The 21676-nt window shown below is 36.6% G+C and overlaps 2 protein-coding genes across 3 annotated transcripts in view; one reads left to right on the forward strand and one right to left on the reverse strand.

Annotated features, from left to right (window-relative positions):
- The window catches only part of CHAC2 (ChaC cation transport regulator homolog 2), an 18563-nt gene extending 569 nt beyond the window's left edge, over nucleotides 1–17994 (forward strand). The window contains exons 2-4 of the mRNA XM_026074388.1: nucleotides 12161–12239; nucleotides 12351–12386; nucleotides 17537–17994. Coding sequence (XP_025930173.1) covers nucleotides 12161–12239; nucleotides 12351–12386; nucleotides 17537–17920 — 499 coding nt within the window. The 3' untranslated portion in view covers nucleotides 17921–17994. The remainder of the gene's footprint in view (nucleotides 1–12160; nucleotides 12240–12350; nucleotides 12387–17536) is intronic.
- Nucleotides 1–21676, reverse strand: part of LOC112970220 (ankyrin repeat and SOCS box protein 3-like) — a 36845-nt gene that overhangs the window by 7780 nt on the left and 7389 nt on the right. Inside the window, exon 2 of one of the 2 annotated variants that reach the window (XM_026074378.1) lies at nucleotides 8245–8282. The exons of the other annotated variant lie outside the window; for it this stretch is intronic. The gene's annotated coding sequence lies outside the window, so the exon portion shown is untranslated. The remainder of the gene's footprint in view (nucleotides 1–8244; nucleotides 8283–21676) is intronic. 2 annotated transcript variants of the gene reach the window in all.

Below are 21676 nucleotides of genomic sequence, written 5' to 3' on the forward strand. Positions count from 1 at the left end.
GCCCCAGGTGAGGCGGCGGCGCCGGCCGCTGGCGGAGGAGAGGCGGCGCCCCGAGGGCTCCCGCCTGCCGAGGAGGAAGTGGGAGCGCTGCCGAGGCGGGAGGCAAGGAACCGTCGTTCCCCGTGCCTCAGAGATTCGGGGGTTAGCAACGCTGACGGATCACTTAGGCGTTATCATCATGCAGACCTCCTCACGGAGCAGGAAGCGCGCTTCTCGCAGTATCACGCCCTGGGCACGCTCAACGCTCAGGAAATGAAATGGGTTGAGTCTCTTGCCAGCATTGAGAGAGCCCAAGCCTTCCGCTATTTAATCAGGGAACGAAGGCCAAACTGCAGCTGTTGTATCATTTGAATGCCACCACTCTGGCTTCTTGCGTTATTGAATAATCCTGTTGCAGAGTTGTAAGCATTATTAATGCTCGATTTAAATATGCATTTGAAAATTTGTTATATTTTGCAGAAATCCTAAATTAATCGTCATACTTTAAAATACATGGATTAAGTATTCAAAAATTATATGCCCTGGACATTCCATATCCAAATATTGTAATTATAATTTTGTGACTAAATCTGTCCTGCTACTACAGGAAATACTGGGGGAAAAAGGTCACTACAAAATATGAATGTTCTTTTTCCTATCTGGCACTGAAGCAGGTTAACTGATCTTTCTCTGAATCACACTATATCCAAGTACTACCAGGGCAGCTAAAATGCTCCCCAGTGAGAAGACTGTCTGCAAAAAATGCTGATTACGTGCTTAAATAATAATCATCTTGCTATATGTAAACACCCCCACTCTGGCTTATCACCTGTGTAAACCAACTCCTTATTGCTGCAGCAGTCAACATTAATGTTGGCCTCTTCCCTGAAGGAACATAAGTTCTAGTTAATGTTAACATTTCTTTACTAAGAAGCCCGTGATGCCGCAGTGATGAACGGGCATTAGAAGCATGCACCTCTGCCCAGAAAGTAAAGACAAGTATCGCCGCATGCTAGTCTTTCAGCTGCACTGGCACAGTTAGGTGCCACCTCCTGCTGGAGTCCTGCTGAGGCTGGTGGGAACTCATCTGTCCACTCTAAACACCAGTCCTGCATTTGTAATAAACAGAGACATGATGGAACAACAACTGATGGAAGAAGAAAGGGAAGGGGAGGTAATGGTACCAACTCGGATATAAATACGTCCAATTTGTCAGTGACCATCAACCCTTTTAAAATACTTGCATCTCGCTTGGACCATTGTACCTTCCCTTCTGCCCTGCTTCTCCAGAAATGCTGCCTCTTTGCCTCCACTCCTCAGCTCCAACTCCTAGAGCTGTTCTCTGACCTTTCTGCCCTCCCCCCTTCCCAGCCAGCTCCGGTGGCATGAGCACAGAGACCCGGCTGCTGAGCCCAGCACAGCTTGTTAGCCTGCTCCCCACGCAGCTAGTATCTGCGCACCTTACCAGTTCTGAATGCAATTCCAAGTATCTTATTCCAAAACAGGCATTAGCCCAAATTGGTCTTTTTTGTGCTGGACAATATTCAGTGTTAGTTGTATTAAATACTGAGCAAGCATGAAGAAGGAGGTGTACCTTAACTTGAAATGACACGAGGTAATGCCTTAAGGTGATTACTAGTAATAGGGAAGAACTGAATGGAAGTCAACATTAAGAATATTTACTACATTTCTAGAGTGCTTGCAGTTAATTTTTTTTTTAAACTTAAAAGTATCTCTTAAGAATTGATGCTTTCTGACTCGTTCTAGTCTTCTATTGTAAAGTATTGAGGATGAGTATTTCAAGTTTGACTTCTACTTTACATTTTAATAGCTGAAAAATAATTGAGTTAATAACTGAGTTAATATAGGCATTAATCTAAATAATTAGGGGAAAATACTTCGTTTTGTGGGTGTGGGACTGTTGCTTTGAAGGAAAAGGCTGGTTAAGTAAATGTCAAAAGTGTGGATCTGAGTAACCACCTCACTTTCTTCAGTTTTTTTTACTTCAGAATTAACATTCATGGAGGAGACTTATTTCCTATTTGGAACAAAAACAAAAAAGACAACAAAATGAAACTAAAATTACCAAAGCAAGCATTTCCAGTTTCATGAGAACCATGTGTATTTTCAAGCCCCCAGAATGAGAAGAATCTAGTTTTACTATGCTTTGAAACCCTGTATCACCCTCCCCTTTCAAAGGCTATGACCCTCATATAATTCTGAATAACTCAACAAATGTTAAAGAAACAGTAGGTTACAGAAGCATCCAGCGAATTAAATGAGTAACATGGATGGGGCAGAACTATGTTATTTACAGTTGCATTTCCTGCTAATTAATAAGTCATCACAAATGCAAAGTGATCATTAATGTACAGATTCTGATACTTGAGTACAGCTCTCTAAAATTTACCTATTTTGAATGCTAGCTTAATATCATGAAAACATTTTCCTGATGTTTGCTAAAGCAGTCATTAACTTGCACCATTGTAACTCCAGTCTAATAAAGAGCACTCCCAGAAAAAAAAACAAAAGGATTTTCTTTTTAAAATAAAATACAACATGCTACATGTAGCATGGAAGAAATTTTCATTCAGTCCTAAATAGCACAAATCAGTGCCTTAAACACCATAAGATAACTTGCACAAAACTTAAAGATAATACAAAGCCTTTCTATAGTCAGTTTTCTGCAATGAAAATTACCATGCTTCAGGTACCAGAATGAGCTGGGTGTCTAGTATAAAAAAAAATAATAATGATAATGGAGTTTACTGCAGAGAAACAAGTTATCTGCAAGCCTACTCAGGCCCAGATGATTTTTTGGGGGGTTGGAAGCAGTGCTGTGCAAATACAGCTGTCCCAGTTCTGAACTTGAGCCCCAAAACACTTTGCAGTGTTGTGCTAGAGACCCACTCAACAGCATCACTTTCCTTCGTTACCCCTACTTTACATGTTCGTCCTGCCCAGCTTACATATATTCACACATATAATTCCTTTCTCCAAACTTTGTTTTTCTCTCAGCTGTCACCATCACCTCTCTGGACAGGCGCAGCATGTGTTGTGGCTGGCTGAGATTTATGCGTGGTGACTAGACAGCTGATCATTCACTTTCTCAGTGGAAACACTAATTTAGGTATTTCTCACCTACCAGTCATCCCTTTACAAAGATTATTTTCATACAAGTATTGTGAAATGCCTGTTCTTCTGTTGAATGTGGATGAATTGACAAACACAGGCAAAAGTTACTGGGGTGGGATAAGGAGAGATTGTAATCCTGTAAGCCTCCTTTCCTTAGGAAACTAGGCTAAAAAAATAAACAGAGAAAGTCCTTCTCTTTAAGCATCATAAAGAAACAAAACCTAAACAGGCCACTACTTTTCTCTTTTCTGCAAGTGTCCTTGAAGACCTCATTGCTTTATCTTCTGTTGGGCTGGTTGAAATTCAGGGAAATACTCAGTGTGACTGTGGGCATATATTGGAAGTCTTGCAAAATGGCCATGCCAGGTTAGTACCAGCTACCAACTTTGCCCCCAAAAGCTTAGACATTTGTATTTCTGCCCCAGTCAAGATCATGCCTAAAACCATATTCTATAGGCATCCAAAAGAACCTTAAAACAAAAAAGCCCCCACAGGCTCATTCTTTGTTCTATTTCTGTTTAAATTCTTGTTTAGACAAATTAAGGATACAGCTTATTATTTATGTAAACTGGTTAATGCATTTTACTTTTGTTTTATATAAATACTTAGCATTGACAAAACACACTTTTTCCTTAGCATCAACAACTTAATACACTTTTATATTACAGCAATCCATAAGTTGTTACTACTACTTCCAAGGCCAAAAAGGTCCCTCAACATAAGCTGAGAAAACACAGAGCTAAGGTTTCTCATTTTACCAGACCAAATAATCTCTGGTATAAAACCCTTAAAACCTCTATTACATCAGAAATGAATTAGTCCCTGGTGGGTGAATTACAAGTGAAACTGGTCCTCCAGTATTAGCACATTTTAAAAAACAGCAGTAACATACTAGCCAACAAGTTAAAAAAAAAAAAAAAAGAAACAAACTAAACCTTTCCTGAAAACGCTAGTTGCTACAACATTCCACAGTCAGCACAACAAAGAAAATATACAGAGCACTTTATGTACAACAATGGCTGCAAGCTTTTAGTACAAAACTCAGTTTACCATTACGATGACCCTGTACTCATACTTTGAGCTGCTCAACTTATACTGTAATAAAATAGTTAACTAGATATGACACTGTGATTAAACATCACTTTGTATTTTATAGTTTACAGGATGTTAAATTGGAAAAAACATTGTTAGATTTTGAAGGCAAAACAAAAGGGAATAATCATTTCTTGCAAAATATACTGCAGTCTATGCATTAGCGCTATTTAAATGCAAGATTCTTTTTGGATTAGTCCAAATATTAGATTAAAGCAGTTAGAATTGGGGGCCAGACTCTTTTCGGTGGTGCCCAGCGACAGGACGCGAGGCAATGGGCACAAACTGAAACACGGGAAGTTCCGTCTGAACATGAGGAAAAACTTTTTCACTGTGAGGGTGACAGAGCACTGGAACAGGTTGCCCAGAGAGGTTGTGGAGTCTCCTTCTCTGGAGATATTCAAAACCCACCTGGACGCGATCTTGTGCAACGTGCTCTAGGTGATCCTGCTTGAGCAGGGGGGTTGGACTGGATGATTTCCAGAGGTCCCTTCCAACCTCAACCATTCTGTGATTCTGTGAATTTTACCAGGCAATAAAACATTGCTCACTAGAAAAGTGCTATTGTATTAGAGAGATCTGAATATGTAGCGAAAGTGTTTTCAGAAGGGTAATAACCCTGAAATAACCAGCTTTTCATACTCATTAATTGTACTTTTAGTCTCCAGTGTTTGAGAAGACTCTCAAAGTAACCATTCTTCTATTCTTCTTCCAATGTTATCAAACTAATCTACAGTTCCTTGGGCTATTAGTTTAACACTTTTTAAATACTAAATTCTTTTGGTATCTTCCAGTTCTTGAAAATTTTTCCAGGTTCCAAGATCTGTTAAAATTATCAAACATTTGGACCTCCTCAACTAGTTTAAAATTTAGGGGCACAGATTTACCCAGATGCATCAGTCTGAAAAGTTCTAATTTTTGACAATACTCTTTAAAGAGCTTTTAGATGAATATGCCTGTATGCCCTGTTTGCTTCAAGGGCTGTTGTGCATAAGATAAAGGAGCTATCTCAGTGCTACTCAAAGTTAGGACTTTGCTTTATGCTTTGGTTATGTCATTTTCTAGCATGGGATATGAAATTTCTTTCTTCAGGCTTCCGCCAAAACCCACAAAAATGGCACTTAAGAGTAAACGTATCAAAGGGCTGAAGTGTGAAGCTAGTATTATTACAATATGGTTTGAACTAAACTAAGAGATTGCTGCTGCCAGAAGAGTGAACTTTCACTTCCTCTCCTTATAATCCTCCTTCGTCCCAGCTTCTGACAACTTGCTTTTGCCACTTACCTTGACCCAGTGTTGGCACTCACTTGATTGCACAGTACACTCCCTGAACTCACAAAAAATGCCAGAAAGCTAACCAGCAGACACGTTGTTTGCTCCCATCCCTGGTTAAACTGGCTGACTTTGTGATCACATGAATGCTAGAGATGGCACTCTTGACAACTGTCCAACTCAGCCATATTATGAAACTAATACTGCAAGTCTGACATTCAGGGAACCTTAGTTCTATATCTGGGTCTGTCAGAAATTGGCTTTAGATGTGCTTAGAAAAGAAAGTCCAGCTCCAGCTGTCTGCTGCCCACTGTTAACCTCCCTGGGAGTTCCACATGTTCACTACTATGTAGTGTTACCAGGCTTATAGAGTTTTTTTTTTCCCCCTCCTTTCATTGATCAAATACTAAGATTGCACTTTGCTCCATCAATACTGGAGTGGGAAGCTGTGTATTACATTGCACTGTTTCTGGGATCCTAGTGGTGGAGAGAAGATCTACTGTATGTGTGCGTGCCTGGGAGTGGCCCATCAACTACTGCACAGGTGGTGGGTTGTCAGTAGCAGATTAGGCTGCAGGTAGAGTTTCCATTTAGAAATGTCCAAATGAAAACTCCTATGAATTTCTGCATGTATAGAATTACTGAATGATTCAGTTTTAGGTAACAATAATGTAGGGCTTTTAGTTTGTTGAAAGTGAAATGGGAAAAACATTTCATCAGGAAATTGTCCAAATAAGATACTCTGTAAAGACGTCAGCAGTATCCTGCTAGTCTTTGTATGCTTCTATACTTCCTGTTCTTCAGAAATGAAAGATAGGAATGCCACCCTTCAGAAATTAACTCTGGAATCTGACTCCTGGGATTTTAAGTGTGTGTCAAAAATAAACACTAAGTTACTTCTTAGAGTTTTCATTTAAGGAGGAAAAAAGGCATTGTAACTTCAAATCTGAAGTTAAAATGTTGTAAACAGGAGAACACTGTGTAATTTAATATGCTGAGTAAACAGTGTTCTAGCTCTGTAATACCTGCAGTGTTATTTGTTGAGGAAATCAGGCCCTTAATTCATGCACAATTTTCACATATGATATACATCAGCCAGACACACACACAGAGCCAGGGAAACCCAGGCAGATCAGTACACCATGTTCAAATGGTAAAATTTTTGGATTTGTTTAGGAAGATCTCAATCTCATGTTAAAGAAGTCCTTTTACTTCCCAGGCATGACTGTCTTGCAGTATAATATAAAGCATATTTTAAATAGATAGCATCTTTCTAAATGTTCATCAGACATTGAAAGCAATATCTAATATCACAATAGAAAGATATCCTCCCAATTTAGGTCTGTTTTCCAGCTCGACTTTTAGCATTTACCAGCTGGCTTTGGTTTTATATAATCATTTACCTCTGACAGTTTTTCCTGTTGAATGACTGTCAGTAGTGGGGTTAAGGGAGAAGACAGATAGGCTCTTGTTAGACCACAGTGAGTCACAGGAGAAGGAAGTCTAAAAAGCTACTTTTTGTTTAAATAAACTTGTGCTTTTAAGGAAACCATTTTCAATTATTGCATTCCTATTTATTAGCATACTTTGAACTCCCTTTCAGAAAAAGGTTTTGAGGTAATCAAGCTAAAGTTATTTTTAAGTTAACATTTCCTTTTATTCCAACTTATTTTCATACGCAGATGCTGAAACTAATTGATTCTTCTTTCAGTAGGTATTTAGTTATGTCAGTATCTGAGCAGTGGTATAGTACCACTGAAAACAATCTAGCAGTGGAAGGCCTTATTTCAGTTTACCCCATTATTTTCACAGGACACATCAACTAAACTGCCATCAAGATTGTCCTGGGGAACTTTATCTCAGTGTAACTCAACAAAACCCCTACACCAGGAGAACTGTCATAGCCTCTACTGTAGAGTCTACAACATGCTAATGCTATTTTCCCCTTTCGTACTTAACCCAGGTTGGTAAAAATCTAGAAGAGTCATAGGTTGGCATCTGAATGAAAGTACCTGGTTGCAACCAAAACGTAGCAGAAATTTGATTGGGGAAGGCACTGGAGGAGGTGCTGAAATGATTCAGGGCCTTAAACCATCTTTCCTTTGATTTTCATGCAGCAGTGCTGGTCTCCTCCAACATGAATATCTAAGCCAGTGAGTAACTGCTGCTTGCATTACTGCAGACCTCACAGATGTTGTTAATGCCTCCTGTCACGTGTAGTTAACACAGGAATACATTTGGGAGCTCTAGTGTATAGTATGATTGAGGGCCTAAAGTGAAATATAGAGCTAGAACAAGATGTAATTAATTTTCCACAGAGACTTCCCTTTTGATTCAGAGAGGTGATGGCCCCCGAGAGCTACAAATGCTCTAGAATATTCTTGAGAGGCCCCGAACCTTCCTTTTTGTTTCAGTGTGCTCCAACGCAAGGCTGCCTTTTTTGGTCTTCCTAGCAGCAGGCTGTACAGAATAAACTGAGATAAATCCTTCAGTCAAAGGCATCTGATTTAGGAGACCATTCAAGTTTCCCCTTGCTAGTACTCCCTGGACACAAAAAAGATGGTTTGGGCTTATATTATATAGCCAATGGTTTATAGAGTTGTTACTTTCTTATTCAGCTACCAAAGGTAATGCCCATGGTTCCTTAATGGTGTTTATTTTAGGTAGTTCCATGCAAGGCAGACTCTATAAACCAATAAAGTAAATATCCTGTCCTTCCCTAGACAAACAGATTGTTCTTTCATCACATATCTGAAGAGTACTTACCCTTTTGTTTAACATTCAGGCTTCAGATACAGGTATTCCTGGTAATAGAAATAAAGAGAAAGTTGTTTCCTACCACAGAATGTCTCTTTAATTTATAATTTACAAAACCCTAATGACCAGTATTGAGTACACAAGTTAGGGAAGTATTAATAGCTATGGAAAAAACTGATAGCCATGTGGAAAACTAAGTCGTATATATATATATACACACATACGCACATGCACTTTTGTAATACGTTTAAAGAGAAATGGTAGAGCCATTCCAATATCACATGAACATATGTAAAAGTATCACCGCTGGCCTAGCTGCATGGCAGCCACGACACTCAGGGCAGAAATAATTGCCATGCCTCCTCTTGGGGAAACCAGGAAGAGCACTGACAACCTGAGCCAGTTATGGCTTCCACCGAGTGAAGTATGGCGTACCAGTGAATCCTACTAGAGCTCTTAATGGTATGGTCAGTGCAGTCCTCTGAATAAAGGGCAAGTTAGGGTTTTGGGGGTTTTTTAATCCCTGGGTAAAGCTTCCAATGAAGTATACATCACTTGCGAATCCAGTGAAAAAAGTAACCCATTTGAAACAAAATATGGCTTCTTGTAGAAGCCTTACTAATCCATTAAAAAGTCATTTAGAAGTCAAAAACGATCTGCAAAGGGCAATCCAATCAAGATAACAGACTTGATTTTTAAAATGCTTTCAATAAGGTTCTAAAAGAAAAAAGAGTTTCCATGGGGGAAAAGGGGATTAAACACACAATTAAAATCCAAAACCAAGGTTTAGGATCAAGTGATCTGCTTTCACAATGGAAGGAACAGCTCTAAAGGAAGCTGTCTGTTCAACATACTTGAAAGTTACCAGGAAAATAAGAAATTGAGGTGACAAATTTGTTGAAAATACAAAATTACTCAGTATATCTTAATCTAAGACTCACTGAAAAACTGCATAAGGATTTCACAGTACTGAGAGACAGAGCAATAAAATGAAAGACAAATTTTACTATTCACAGCATTGTGGGAATAACCATCAGTGTCCATGTGAGGGGCAGTCACCCTGACTAGAGGTAAGGGGTTGCTTCTGTATACAGAGAAATGAACTCTTCAGTCTGGAAAATAAAGGAATAGTAGACATGAGAGTTGTGTCTTAAAGAAGGAATATATAGAGAAAGTGAATGGACAACAAGGATAAATTATTTGTCCTAATATCAAAACTAGGGATACTTAAAATTATCAGGAAGCAAGTCTTAAAGAGAACAAATACTTTAATAAAACATGCAATTAAATTGTGAAGCTCACTGCCATGATATTATTAAAGAACTAAGACTATTTAGACAAATCAGTAGAAAAGGGAATCATTAGTAACTAAGACAGAAAGACACTGCTTGTCAGACCTAAGAAAGTATATCACGAACACAGCATTCACATATGGGTGTATACCTACACACACACCCCAGCTTGGGGGGGGGGGGGGGGAGGGGACATATGTTGCGTGTATATGTTTCTTTAATGGTACCAGTTGCTTAGGAAGACAGCATTAAAAAACAAAGACAACATGCTTAACTAACTGACCCTTGGGTCTTTCCTAGTATGGCAGTTTTTGACAGTGTTTGTTTCCAGTTTGTTAAACCTAAAATGTTATACAAAACCATTGATCATCAGAGTCTTCCCCTGTTGTCCAGATTAGATTTGTAAGATATATGCTACAGATRAAGAGTCAGTAATATAGTCCTGAAGGATTTATTCTGAGTTAGGCTAACTAGTATAAGTTGTGGAATGTGTTGACTCACTTCCTTTGAGATTAAAAACTGAACACCAACTTAACAGCCCAGGTATTTTATTGACAGACTTATTTTCCAATAAACAGATGCATTACTAATGTCATCTTTTTCCAAAGAAACACCTAAGTTATCTTGATTAATCATGGTAACAGAGCTGCTTCCTCAGTGTACAGAAACAGCAATAATTTTAGTATTTAGTTTTGTTGTCTTATTTGAATAATCAGATCAGAAATAGATGGCTGATGCTAAGAGAAAACTGGCATGTCCTAAAATGTAAAAATAAAAAACCCAGCATCTCAGGGCTTATTTATAAGACAGACTTTAAGATTATAAAAGATCTAACACTGAACAAGGAACATCTACAGTTGATGGCATCTACTAACAACTTTTCCAAAAACTAAATTTCACATTTTGTATAAGCTACAGAAAAAAAATGCATGTTATTCCAATGACTCAGTGTAGGAGAAAACCCTACACTGTTACGATAAGAAAGCAACAAATATAATTATAGTCCTGTCAAATAGAAGAGCATATCCTTGGACACATCCATAAAACTGTAATATTGATGAGTCCTAAAAAAACCACACTAAAATGATGTAGGAATCCAAGGCTGAAAGTTAGCTACAACTAAATAAAAAGTGTGCATCCAAGTACAGTTCAGATTAGCATCTTTGCAACTCTTGAGAAAGTAAATTTCTATGCTACACTAAAACTGAATGAATGCTGATATCTCTACTTCCTCTTACCTCTAAACAAGGAAACTTGTACACTATTCTGCAGCTAAAATTAGCAATTTTAAACTACAGATGTAAATCTTCATAGGAATTTTTATTTTAAAATTTTATTCTCTAAATTATACAAACAAATATCAACACTTGTCTTTTCAGTATTTTCATGGTGGTCACTGTCTTTAAAAAGGTATATGAATTAGTAAGTGCACAGTAAAGCTAAAAAAACCTTGTGCTTTTGGTCAATATGCAAGTTTAAAAAAAAAAAAGGAAGACTGAGTTCTAATACAGCTGTAACTTTATATGCAAGACTTGAAATGTATCTTCCTTAAAAATAATGCAGGAGAAAAACAAAAATTAGAAACAAACATAAAGTACAGTTACAAGGTCAGTATTCTCAAATAAGTGTGCAAATAGATTAAAACTAATGGAGAAATGTAAAAGCATATTCAGAGATTTTTTTGTGATCACTTATTTTAATCAGGCCTTAGAAATATCTAGAACTATTCTCCTAGGTTGGTTGTTTTTTGGCAGCATAATGACAATTGTATTTAATTTAGACAATACGGGCAAATCACCCTTCTGTGAAACCTACCACTTTGGCTTCTTGTTATTGTTTGCATAGGTAGGATTAATTGCTGCCCAGTGAAAGCAACTGTTATTTTGACCATTAAACAATATCACTAAACAACATGAAGGGGAGGAAATAGGCTACTTGCTCTTCCTATAAGGTAATTCATTGGAAAAATAGGCCATTACCAAAGTATCCTTCCTCTGCCCAGTAAGGGAGAATGAGCTGGAAGAGAGGGGGGAAAAAGAGGCAAAAGAGTCTTCTGCACCTTAAACTTTTCTTTGTTCAGCTCTGAATAACATGGTGCTAACAGGAAGAGCTTTTTCTTATTAAGGATTACTAGCAGATTTCTTTGCCCTATGTTTTCAGAAACATCAAATTCGCCAAGTGCTTTTAAACCTAGGAGTAGCCATGCATCATAGTGTGTAACTGACACTTTATTACACTCAGTTAGTGTGAATTAAGCCAGAAGTGGTAATATCTTGCTTTGTTTTATGCAAGCTAGATTTCTACATGTTACATTATTTCCTATGACCATGAATAATACTTCTGTATGCAGGTAAAAAAAGTTCACCTCATTATCATTCTAGAGATGAAAAACAGCATAGTTACTTAGGAGAAGCAATATGACTGAGGAAGGTGCACTGAGGATAGTTTTGTATTAATGAATTATTGCCACTATTTTAAATGGAAATAAAATTGAATCTGAATAGCACATACAAAGCAAGGACATTCAAATTTCCCCATTTATCACTACCCTTAAAACTAACTTCTATGTTGCAGACATTTTCCACTCAAAATATAACATTTTATTTATCACCAGTTCTGTTAATCTAATACAGATCAAAAACTTTATCTCAGAAAATACATAAACTGGGTCTCAATCATCCAAAGATTTGCACTTCCTTGAGACTCTCCTGGGTAAGTTCTTTGGCCATTTTATTACTTTTCATTTTTCTGAATGTTTGTTTGTTGCTGATGATCTACAATGAAAGCTTCTAACTGAAGAAGTGATATTTCTTTTAATTCTAGCCTGGAAGAGTTGTGACTCTTGTTGAAGACCCCGAGGTACAGTACTACTGGTTTATTTATAGTATTTACTCTATAGTGCACAGAAATTCGTAATGCATTCCAAACTTGTGTAGTAAGTCTCCATTTTTTTGCTTCTCCTTAAGCAAATAATTGAATTATCTTTATCAAAAGTTCTCAGAGTTCCCTGGAGTTACACCAATAATTCTTGACTCTTCAAAATAAATCAATCTAAATTAAGCAACTGGAAGTAGTTTGGGTCTATTATTACCAAAGGTATGTTTTTAAGCATTTTCTTGAATAGTCACTGCAGCTATCCTGTTATAAAGAATACAGAATTTTACTTTCAGCATACATATATTACCTGAAGATGCCCCAATATTAGACAGAAGTTGTATCAGAACCATAATCTTGCCTGCCTAAAATAAAAACTGAAGCACATCAAGATTATGTTGCAGTGATAAAAAGGACATAGCCTTGCTCCCCCCCAACCCCCCACATAAACAAAATGCTTAAGAATATAAATGCCACAAGTGTGATTTTGGTTTCTACTTAATATTGTGAAGTAAGCTCCTGTTCAGAAAAAAAGGTCATGGACCTAAGTCTACCATTCTTGCTTATCTTTTGACCTTTTACTTAAGTCTCACTTGCTTAGAAAAGTGCAGTGGAAGCATTAGCAAGGGAAATGCCCAGGTTATGGGGGGGGGGGGGGAATGAAACAAGACCTATGCTTACGATCATATAAGGTATAGGAAAAACTAGGATTTTTCTGCTTATAAAGTAAAAATACCTAGGCTTAAGTTTTACCCATATCTAATTCTGCTCTACAGTAAAGATCCTACCTTTAAAACTACCTGCAATCCTTTTTAGGGAGTTTTCCCACCAGAGGGCTCTTGGCTAGCCTGCTCATGAGCAAGGATAAAAAGATTCAGTTAGACTTGGGGAAGCCCTGGGGAGACTACTGCATGAAGTCTTCATAAGTACAGTTCTGACATTGCAGGTCAACTCCATTTCTCGTAGTAGCTGCTATGCCACATTTAAGTATTCTAATATTACCTATTAAAACCTATTATTTATGTCATAGTTTTCATTTAAAGTTTATACCCTACAGTGATTGTCCTCTTTAGAACACTCAGTAATAACTTACACATGGTAAAATTTGAGAAAGTCATTCCAAATTTAGAGCTTCAATATCAGTTTTTTCTTACAGCCTGTAATCACAAGGAGTATTGGATGCCCTCAATTACTGGTTTTAGACTATGTCTAAAAAGTGGTATGGATTACACCCTTAGTTTAGTGCTATGCTATCAAGACACCCATCTGTTAAAATTACGAGAGTTCTCAAATTGTTGGAAACATTTTCTCTCCAATGTCTTTCTTAAATCAGTGACTTTATTACAAGATGATGTATTATAATAAACCATGGAAACAAGATAAAAAATAAAGTGGAGGCAGCACTTGTAGCGCACTTTAAAAAAAATAAAAATAAAATAAATCTTGCCCGTGTTCTAAGACTTGATAGACTACACTAATAGGTACCTAGTCTCCCCCATGTTCTTTATAGTGTAGTCACTTCATGGTACAGTCCTAGGCCTTCATGCATCTGTGACAGTTTTTCCTCTCATTCTATGAAGTTCCCAGTAATTTACACATGAGAAAACAAATGAACTATGCAGGATTAAGAAGTAAAGAACAAAATAACTTTCAGATACCTTCCTCCCCCCTCACAAGTCCTGTTCAGCCTAATGCAGTTGGGCTTAAAGACTGAAATGCTTCACTAGTGAGAAAGCATCTCAGTCACCTGGATTTACCCTTCCTGCCATCAGTTTTACAAACTGCATTTTAGAAACAGTTTTAATATCAAAACATGTATGATTAGGATTCAGTATGGCACTGAAGTTGGGCAGGAAATTGTTCCTTTGTTCTGCATAAATTTGCATTTAAATTTTTCCTAATTTGTTTTTGAGGTGAAAAAAATCAGGAATGTTTGAAGGAAAAAAAAAAAACAGCAGAAATCAACCCCACATACATCCACATTGATGGTCAGGATATTCATCTGCAAAGTGGGAAAGCAAGGTTTAAATCCCTGTTCTGATTCAGAGAAGAGCTTTGAACAGCAGAGTGCTTTAAATCCCACATTACTGCCAATTTAAGGGCACATGTGCACTACCCATACCAAAATATTAATATTTGTTCTTTTCTTTTTTTTAATCTTACTGAGGGCTGGAATCCTCTCTCTGTTCTGCCATAGAGTCACACACTTAAGATTTCTCAAATACAGTTTAGGACAGGAATACGGAACATTTACTTATGTACATGGCAGGGTGTTCATTTAAGTAAGATCCTTACAATATCCCAGAAACAAGTTCAGCTATTTTTGACTGATAGTTTATTTTGGCTTTTGGGAACCTTGCATGCAACTAGGTCAGGGAGGCTCTGCTATGTTACCTAGGTGCATGCACAGAGTTCTCAAGTCCAGAGCAGAGCAAGATAAAATTTAAATCTCTTTATACTAATACTTGAGACAAACTTCCACCAAGAATCATGTTACTTTTTGTGCAAGAAATAATATAGTTTGGGGGGCTATGAATGAAGGTCTCACTACCTCTTGCTGCCCAGATCTCTAGGGAGAGAGCAAGAGGACATATTCCTAGGAGATTTCCTCCTTCAGCGAGAGGTGCAGCCCAAGGTGGCACTGGGGATACAATTGCTTTCCCACCCCTGCATATCCTCAGTGCCCCATGTGTACAGATGTGGACAGCTGTGCTGTTAGTGCCCATCAGGCTTCTCACCACCTCAAGAGAGTGGATCCCTGCAGGCAGTACTGCTTCCAGAGAAGACAGGAGGGAAGGAAGGGTGGCATGGAAGCACAGGTAGAGCAAGGACATGCAACACAAGGCCATAAAATAAGATAGGCATTTTGGTAGTAGTTAGTTTTTATTTATGGTTGCATGTTTATAAAATGATGATATTGCTGTCTTATCAATATATTATTCACCACTACCACAAATATTTATGTTAAAGTCAGCTTCAAGCCTGATACAGCATTGAACTTACCACCACTTAGTCAAGGCAAAATACTTTAACACTGACATTTCCCTGAAATAGCAGCAACAAATAGAGGCAAGTTTCGAGGTAATTGTAAACTTCAACTGTTTTCGCAGTTAGCAAAACCAGCAAAACGCAGTGCACTCTTTCATTGTGATTTTCTGTACCTTTCCAGTGGGTTTTTTTTCACATTACTGTACTGTAGGGCACCATTATGTTACACAGACTCCTATATAAGCAAAGAATGGTTACGTTTGTTGTCACTCAGTTGGTATTGTTAAGCAAACTTACTCGTTGCCATAGAAACCTTTTTCCCCTTAGCAAACCAGTTTTGTTTTGTTGGGTTTTTTTTCCCTTTTCTCCAGAAACTGGTATGGACAGAGAATCACACTTCATGCACCAAAAAAAAAAAAAAAAAGATATGACAAGTAATTTGCTTTAATTTCAGCTACTCATTCTGCATTTAAAAAAAAAAGATAACCTTATTCTGAAGGCATTTTARCAGACTACTGCTATTACTTCCCCCCTCATAGCACGGTTTCAACAGCAGTGGTACTCTCATTGCCAATGCCAGCTCTCAGCTCTGTGCTAGTCTATCAATCCTTTTGAAGTGGATTATCTTTCACCAGTGATACACAGTGATACAGTTTGGAAACATCTAGTTCAGAGAATTATTTTAACATCCTCCATCTGAATTTCTTTGCCAGTTAAGAGGAAACCACATAGGAAAAGGAGAACATACTCCTTGTCAGATTTCTGTATATAGTTCTCCATCATCTGACACTCAAAACCAAATGAACTAGTAGTACGTATCTGCTTTAAATGAAGGCTATGAAATCCCCATCACCACCAGGCCTGTATATATTTTCCTATCAACAGAGAAGTATGTCCCCACAGAAGGGACCATTTCAAAAACTAACACTAACAGCTGAAGTTGACCCCCATTCCAAACGGTTGGGGGAAAGGAGGGAACCCATTCTTGTACTGCTTAGTGCTGTTCTTGGCCACAGTACATCAAACAGTGTAGCCATCTACAGCGGATGAAAGAAAAAACAACTTCTCTGAATTCTTTTAATAAAATGCCTTTGACCAACATATGGTCTTGACTGCAAAATTCAGCACTTATGAACCCCCCCACACACAGATGGTCTAATATCATGGCTAAATACTAAAATCCAGTTTTAGAAAGAAAAACAATAGCTATTCTCTGTCATCATTAATATAGCGGTGGTATATATACCAACTTAATTGCAGGAGGAATCCACATTTGATGTTGTCAATAGACAAAAAGAGATTACCATTTATTTTAAAATAAGGCACTAGTAAGAAGCAATTTTGTAGCCTTTAATGAGTAAAACAGATCATCAACATTCTTCTGTGCTACTTTAAAGGAGATCCCTACACAGATCTCATAGATTTCTTTGTATATTACTGTATCAGGGAGTATAACCAATTCACAACAAAATTAAGTATTTTCTCAGAGCTTTTATCTGTGAAGAAAATGAAGAAATATCCAGATTCTTAAAGAGATGGTAATGAAATTTATGCTAACAGGTATTTGCTGAGGTGTTGGATATGTCAAGTTAAGTTCTGCAAAATGAAGGTTCATCTCTCAGCTTTTTCTTCTCCTTGAGTTCAACTTAAGTGCAGTAACTTTACCGCAAGTAAATGAATAGAAATAAAACTGTAATGAAACAGAGAAAGGACCTGATTAAAATTACTTCAAATTTGGCACTATTTACAATTTTAATTTTCACTGCACTAATTTTTTGAGGTTAGGAGAGTATGTTGTATTCTTTCTGCCATCTCTTTAGTCAGTTGTCTTTAGAAGTCCACGCCAAGTCCGTTTACTACTTCAAACTTAAATTGCAACAAAATTGTTTCCCAAGAAAGGCCTCAGCATCAGAGTACATGATGAATCCACATAATTATTAGTTTGAATGAAGATTTCCTAAATAAAACAGCTCTTAATTTGGAGGGGGGTGTCTTTCTATGAACAATGTGAGAAATAGGTAAGACTGAAAACAGAAAAAATTAAATGCAAGCTTTTTAAGATGGTTTTACCAACATAAAATAGAAATACATTCATTTGTGAGTATCTTTTTAAATCCTGCTTGGATTTTCTTTCCTTATGTCAACAGGGGTGTGTGTGGGGTGTTGCTTATAGACTGCCAGCTGGACAAGAATGTGAAGTAAAGGCATATCTGGACTTCAGAGAGAAAGGAGGCTACAGGACAACAACTGTCATTTTCTATCCAAAAGACACATCAATAAAACCATTTGATGTATTGTTATATATTGGATCTTGTGATAATCCTAATTACCTTGGTCCAGCACCTCTAGAAGAAATTGCTGAACAAATTTTTAATGCAGTTGGTCCTAGTGGAAGAAACACAGAATACCTGTTTGAACTTGCTAATTCTATCAGAAATCTTGTACCAGAAGACGTAGATGAGCATCTCTTCTCCTTAGAGAAACTAGTAAAGGAACTCTTGGAAAAACATCAAAACCTAAATTGCATATAAAATCATTTCTCAATTTTAATGATCTTGTTTCATCTTTAAAATGGTTTTGTTGCACAATGAGTATATGACTTGGAAGCATGTTTATCTGTATTATGTTATCTTATTTATTTTAATATTGCATTCAAAACAGTAGCTAAGACTCATTAGAACAAATCATTATAAAAATCATTCTTTCAAGAGTCTGTAGAAAAGGGGAGCAGGGGAAGTGTTTTAGGTTTGAATTTGGTATATTAGTTTCTTATCCAAAGATAACATCTTTCATTATAAAAATCTCAAGAGAATCACTTAAGCCTCCCTTTGTTTGAAGATTTTTGTCTTAATTTCAGGTTTAGGGAAAAAAAAAAACTTTAAATTATTTTTAAGACCAAAGCCTGCATTCAGATACAACTCCCATTGATTTAAGTGATAGTTCTTTCTGATTCAAGAACACAGGATTGAACTCAGTGCAGCTAAAAGATAAATGTTAAGTATTTATTGTGAATTGCACAGTAAATGCACTGCATTTATCATATCAAGGTTCAACTTCATTGAAATTAAGTTATTCCACTGAATTAGCAGTCTTACCCTTTACATGTTAGTTTTCCTTAGAAGCAGAGGACAAACAGTTCTACGTCAAGGAAATAATACTTTCCTGTGGCTAATTATTTCAAGCCCCTGAAAACCAAAGCACAAGGTACTTTGATGTAAACAAGCCATATCATATGGGTGCCTCATTTTATCTTTTAAGACTAATATAAAGAATAAAGCTAAAATGTTAAAATAAGTAAGGATATGACTTGAATCCACAATACAGCACAAACGTTCTGAAATTCTCATCTTTGCTATTTGCCTTTAGATCTGTTGTAACCCCTTCTTTAAAATAAATAAATAAAAGATCAGCCAATCTTTGAGGAAAGATTTTAAGTCAAAATTTTCAACCATCTTTTCAGGGATTCACAGACAAAAGGTAATTAAGAAAGGAACCGTATTTTCAGTAGACTTGCATGTGTTGTATGAACATCCAACCGAAGAAGGTTGGAAAGCCAGCAGTTTAGGCTAGTACGTTTACTTAATGCAAAACTTAGTTAAATGGAGTTTCCATCCCAACAAAAACTTTTCTTGCTTCTCAAAATTTAAAGTCATTTTAAAGGTTAATTTAACCTTTAACAAACCCTATTTTTTTTTGTATGTTAATACAGAAAAAGTCCTATTTCAAATACCTCATAGCATCACATCTTCTCATACAGAAAAGGTGTACCTGTTCAGTTTTAGCTTGCAAGCCTATATTTTGCATCAGTAATTGCAAAAACCATATATGTTTACTACACAGATTGTCCCTTTTTTGTCTTCACATCTTCCTGTTCTGTATTTGTAACTGCTTGAAAATATCAGGGTTATCAAAATAACAAGCTGCTATGATTTTACTTGGCCAGCTAAAAAAAGCCAACAGAACATAAATGAATGTTAAAAAGAAACATTTGAAAAGGACACCTAGATGAATAGATTGTAGGATATTAAAATTCAAATCTAAATTATAGATAACTTGACTGCTTAAAATATTTAACCAAAAAAACACTTTTTTTTAAGACTATTTTTAATTTTAGGGCACTTCTGGCATCTCTTAAGCATACATTGAGGAAAAAAATAGTCTAGATGTTTTTAGAAGCTACTGATTAAGATTAATGGTTTAATGCCACTATTTTAAGAGTGCATGATAGGGTACCACTTGATGGTCTAGTCTAAACTGCAGAAGCAAATCTTCTGTTCATATTAGTGAAATCATATGTACTGAGACCCCATTTTTCCATTAGTACACACAAGTTACTTGTAAACTAATGGAATAGCCTTTAAGTTTCAAAGGTCTTGATTCTCCACTGAGCCATGTTGGTTTAAGATGGACATAACTGAGTGGAAAAGCAACCCCAACAAAGTCAGCTGTGCAGCAGGACAGACGCATGAGCAGAATATTCATGTTTCTATAGATAACATCAGTCATTAAGATGACTGAAGATGGAATTATTTGAGTGACTTCACACACCAAAGATTTACAGTGATAGCCAACACCCAAATAAACATTAATATGAGCATGTTCCATTACACATACATTTATTCCCCTTGACTTAAAAAGTAACTCTTAAGTGTTTACTGGATATTTAACTGCTACAAAAAATGTTATGTATTATTTATTTCAAGAATATTTAAGTGTTGCAAAGAAATACTAACCTTTCTCCCTTAAAAAAAAATATAGCACCTCCTTTCTTCTGCTTACCTCAAGTTTAAATAAGCTGTAGTAAAGTTAAATCACATCAGATGGACATGTCCAGTCTATACATTATTATTAAATTCTTTCCTCAAAGGCTTATCCTGTTCCTTAAGAGAGGGCAGGGGTTGCATAAACTCACTGTTGATCCAAAAAAACATCAATGATGATTCTCTCTTTAAAACTATATTTAAGTCCTAAATTTTGTATCTTTAATCATATTCAGATTCATACAATTCGCAATATCTGTAATGATACATTCCAGTCTGCACACAGAACTTCAATACAATAAAAATGCCTCACATTTATTAATGGTGTTGGAAAGAAAAATTTTCAGAAGTGTCATGCTTATTTAAAGACTACTGACAATACAAGGGACATCAATGGATATCTTAATTGCATCTTGTTATAAAATGCTATTAGATCCAATGATGAAAAATGATATAAGAGCTAGTTACTATTATGCAGTCTTAAATTGTGTCATATTAGCAACATAAAGAGTTAACTAAAGCACTGGAGCTATACACTTGTTTTTGCTGTATGGGATTTGAGCCGTGACTCTTCCCATAGCTTCAGTCACCAACAAAAGCCTAGTATGCTTTCAAATCCGTTACTTGCCACAAGATTTTTTTTTTTTTTTAAATATACCACATGCTTGATTTTTTTTCCTACTGGTTAGAACTGTATCTAAGTCTGTGACAAAACTATAGAGATTTTAGATATGGTTTCATAATATATACACACAAACTAAACTACCTCTAAACTTGTTTCCAAACAGTGTCTGAGGAAACAAGAGTCATCCATGTTGTCAGATTTTACTCCCTGGGAGTAGAGGATTCAAATCATCAAGTAGTCAACATGGCCCTCTGTCCTTCCATGCACGAAGGATGCAGTATGTACCAGTATGCTACAATGGTCTTTCCCCATGTGACTGCACAGTAAAGTTTTCAAGTCCATTTGTATGGAAAGCAACTTGCCCAGCAGTTGGTCAAGATCCAGTCTCCCCATGATACTGTGAACTATCTATTTAAAATCTTCAACACAGAAAAGGATTATCATTGAGCAGTATATAGCTATATACCTATAAACTCTTTTTGGAGTCTCCCAAATAAAAGTCCTATATGAATTTAATTTGCATAGTAAAATTTAAGATTTGTACAAAGACTGCAATAAGACAGTTTGCTTTTATTTGTGCTACAAAGTGAATAAAAATCAAAAAGCAGACATTAAAAAGTATACTTCTGTAATATCTGATATTCCTGTATATGATCACTTAACCATTTGATATCAAGATTGTTATTAAATACATAATCATCTTCTGTGACTATCTAAATCTGTAACCTGAATATGCAACATTTTACATACTCTTTTCTTAATGTCTAACTTTTCATAAATACGTACACTTCATACTCCTTTTGACTGCCACTGACTGTAAACTGACCTGTCTTCTGAATCAATCATAAAACTTTTGCAAACAAATTCGCGTTTCTTATTGTGAGAAAACTCAGGGAGAAGGG

This window comes from Apteryx rowi, unplaced genomic scaffold (genome assembly GCF_003343035.1).
Source record: "Apteryx rowi isolate R43461 unplaced genomic scaffold, aptRow1 scaffold_387, whole genome shotgun sequence".
NCBI classification, from domain to species: domain Eukaryota; kingdom Metazoa; phylum Chordata; class Aves; order Apterygiformes; family Apterygidae; genus Apteryx; species Apteryx rowi.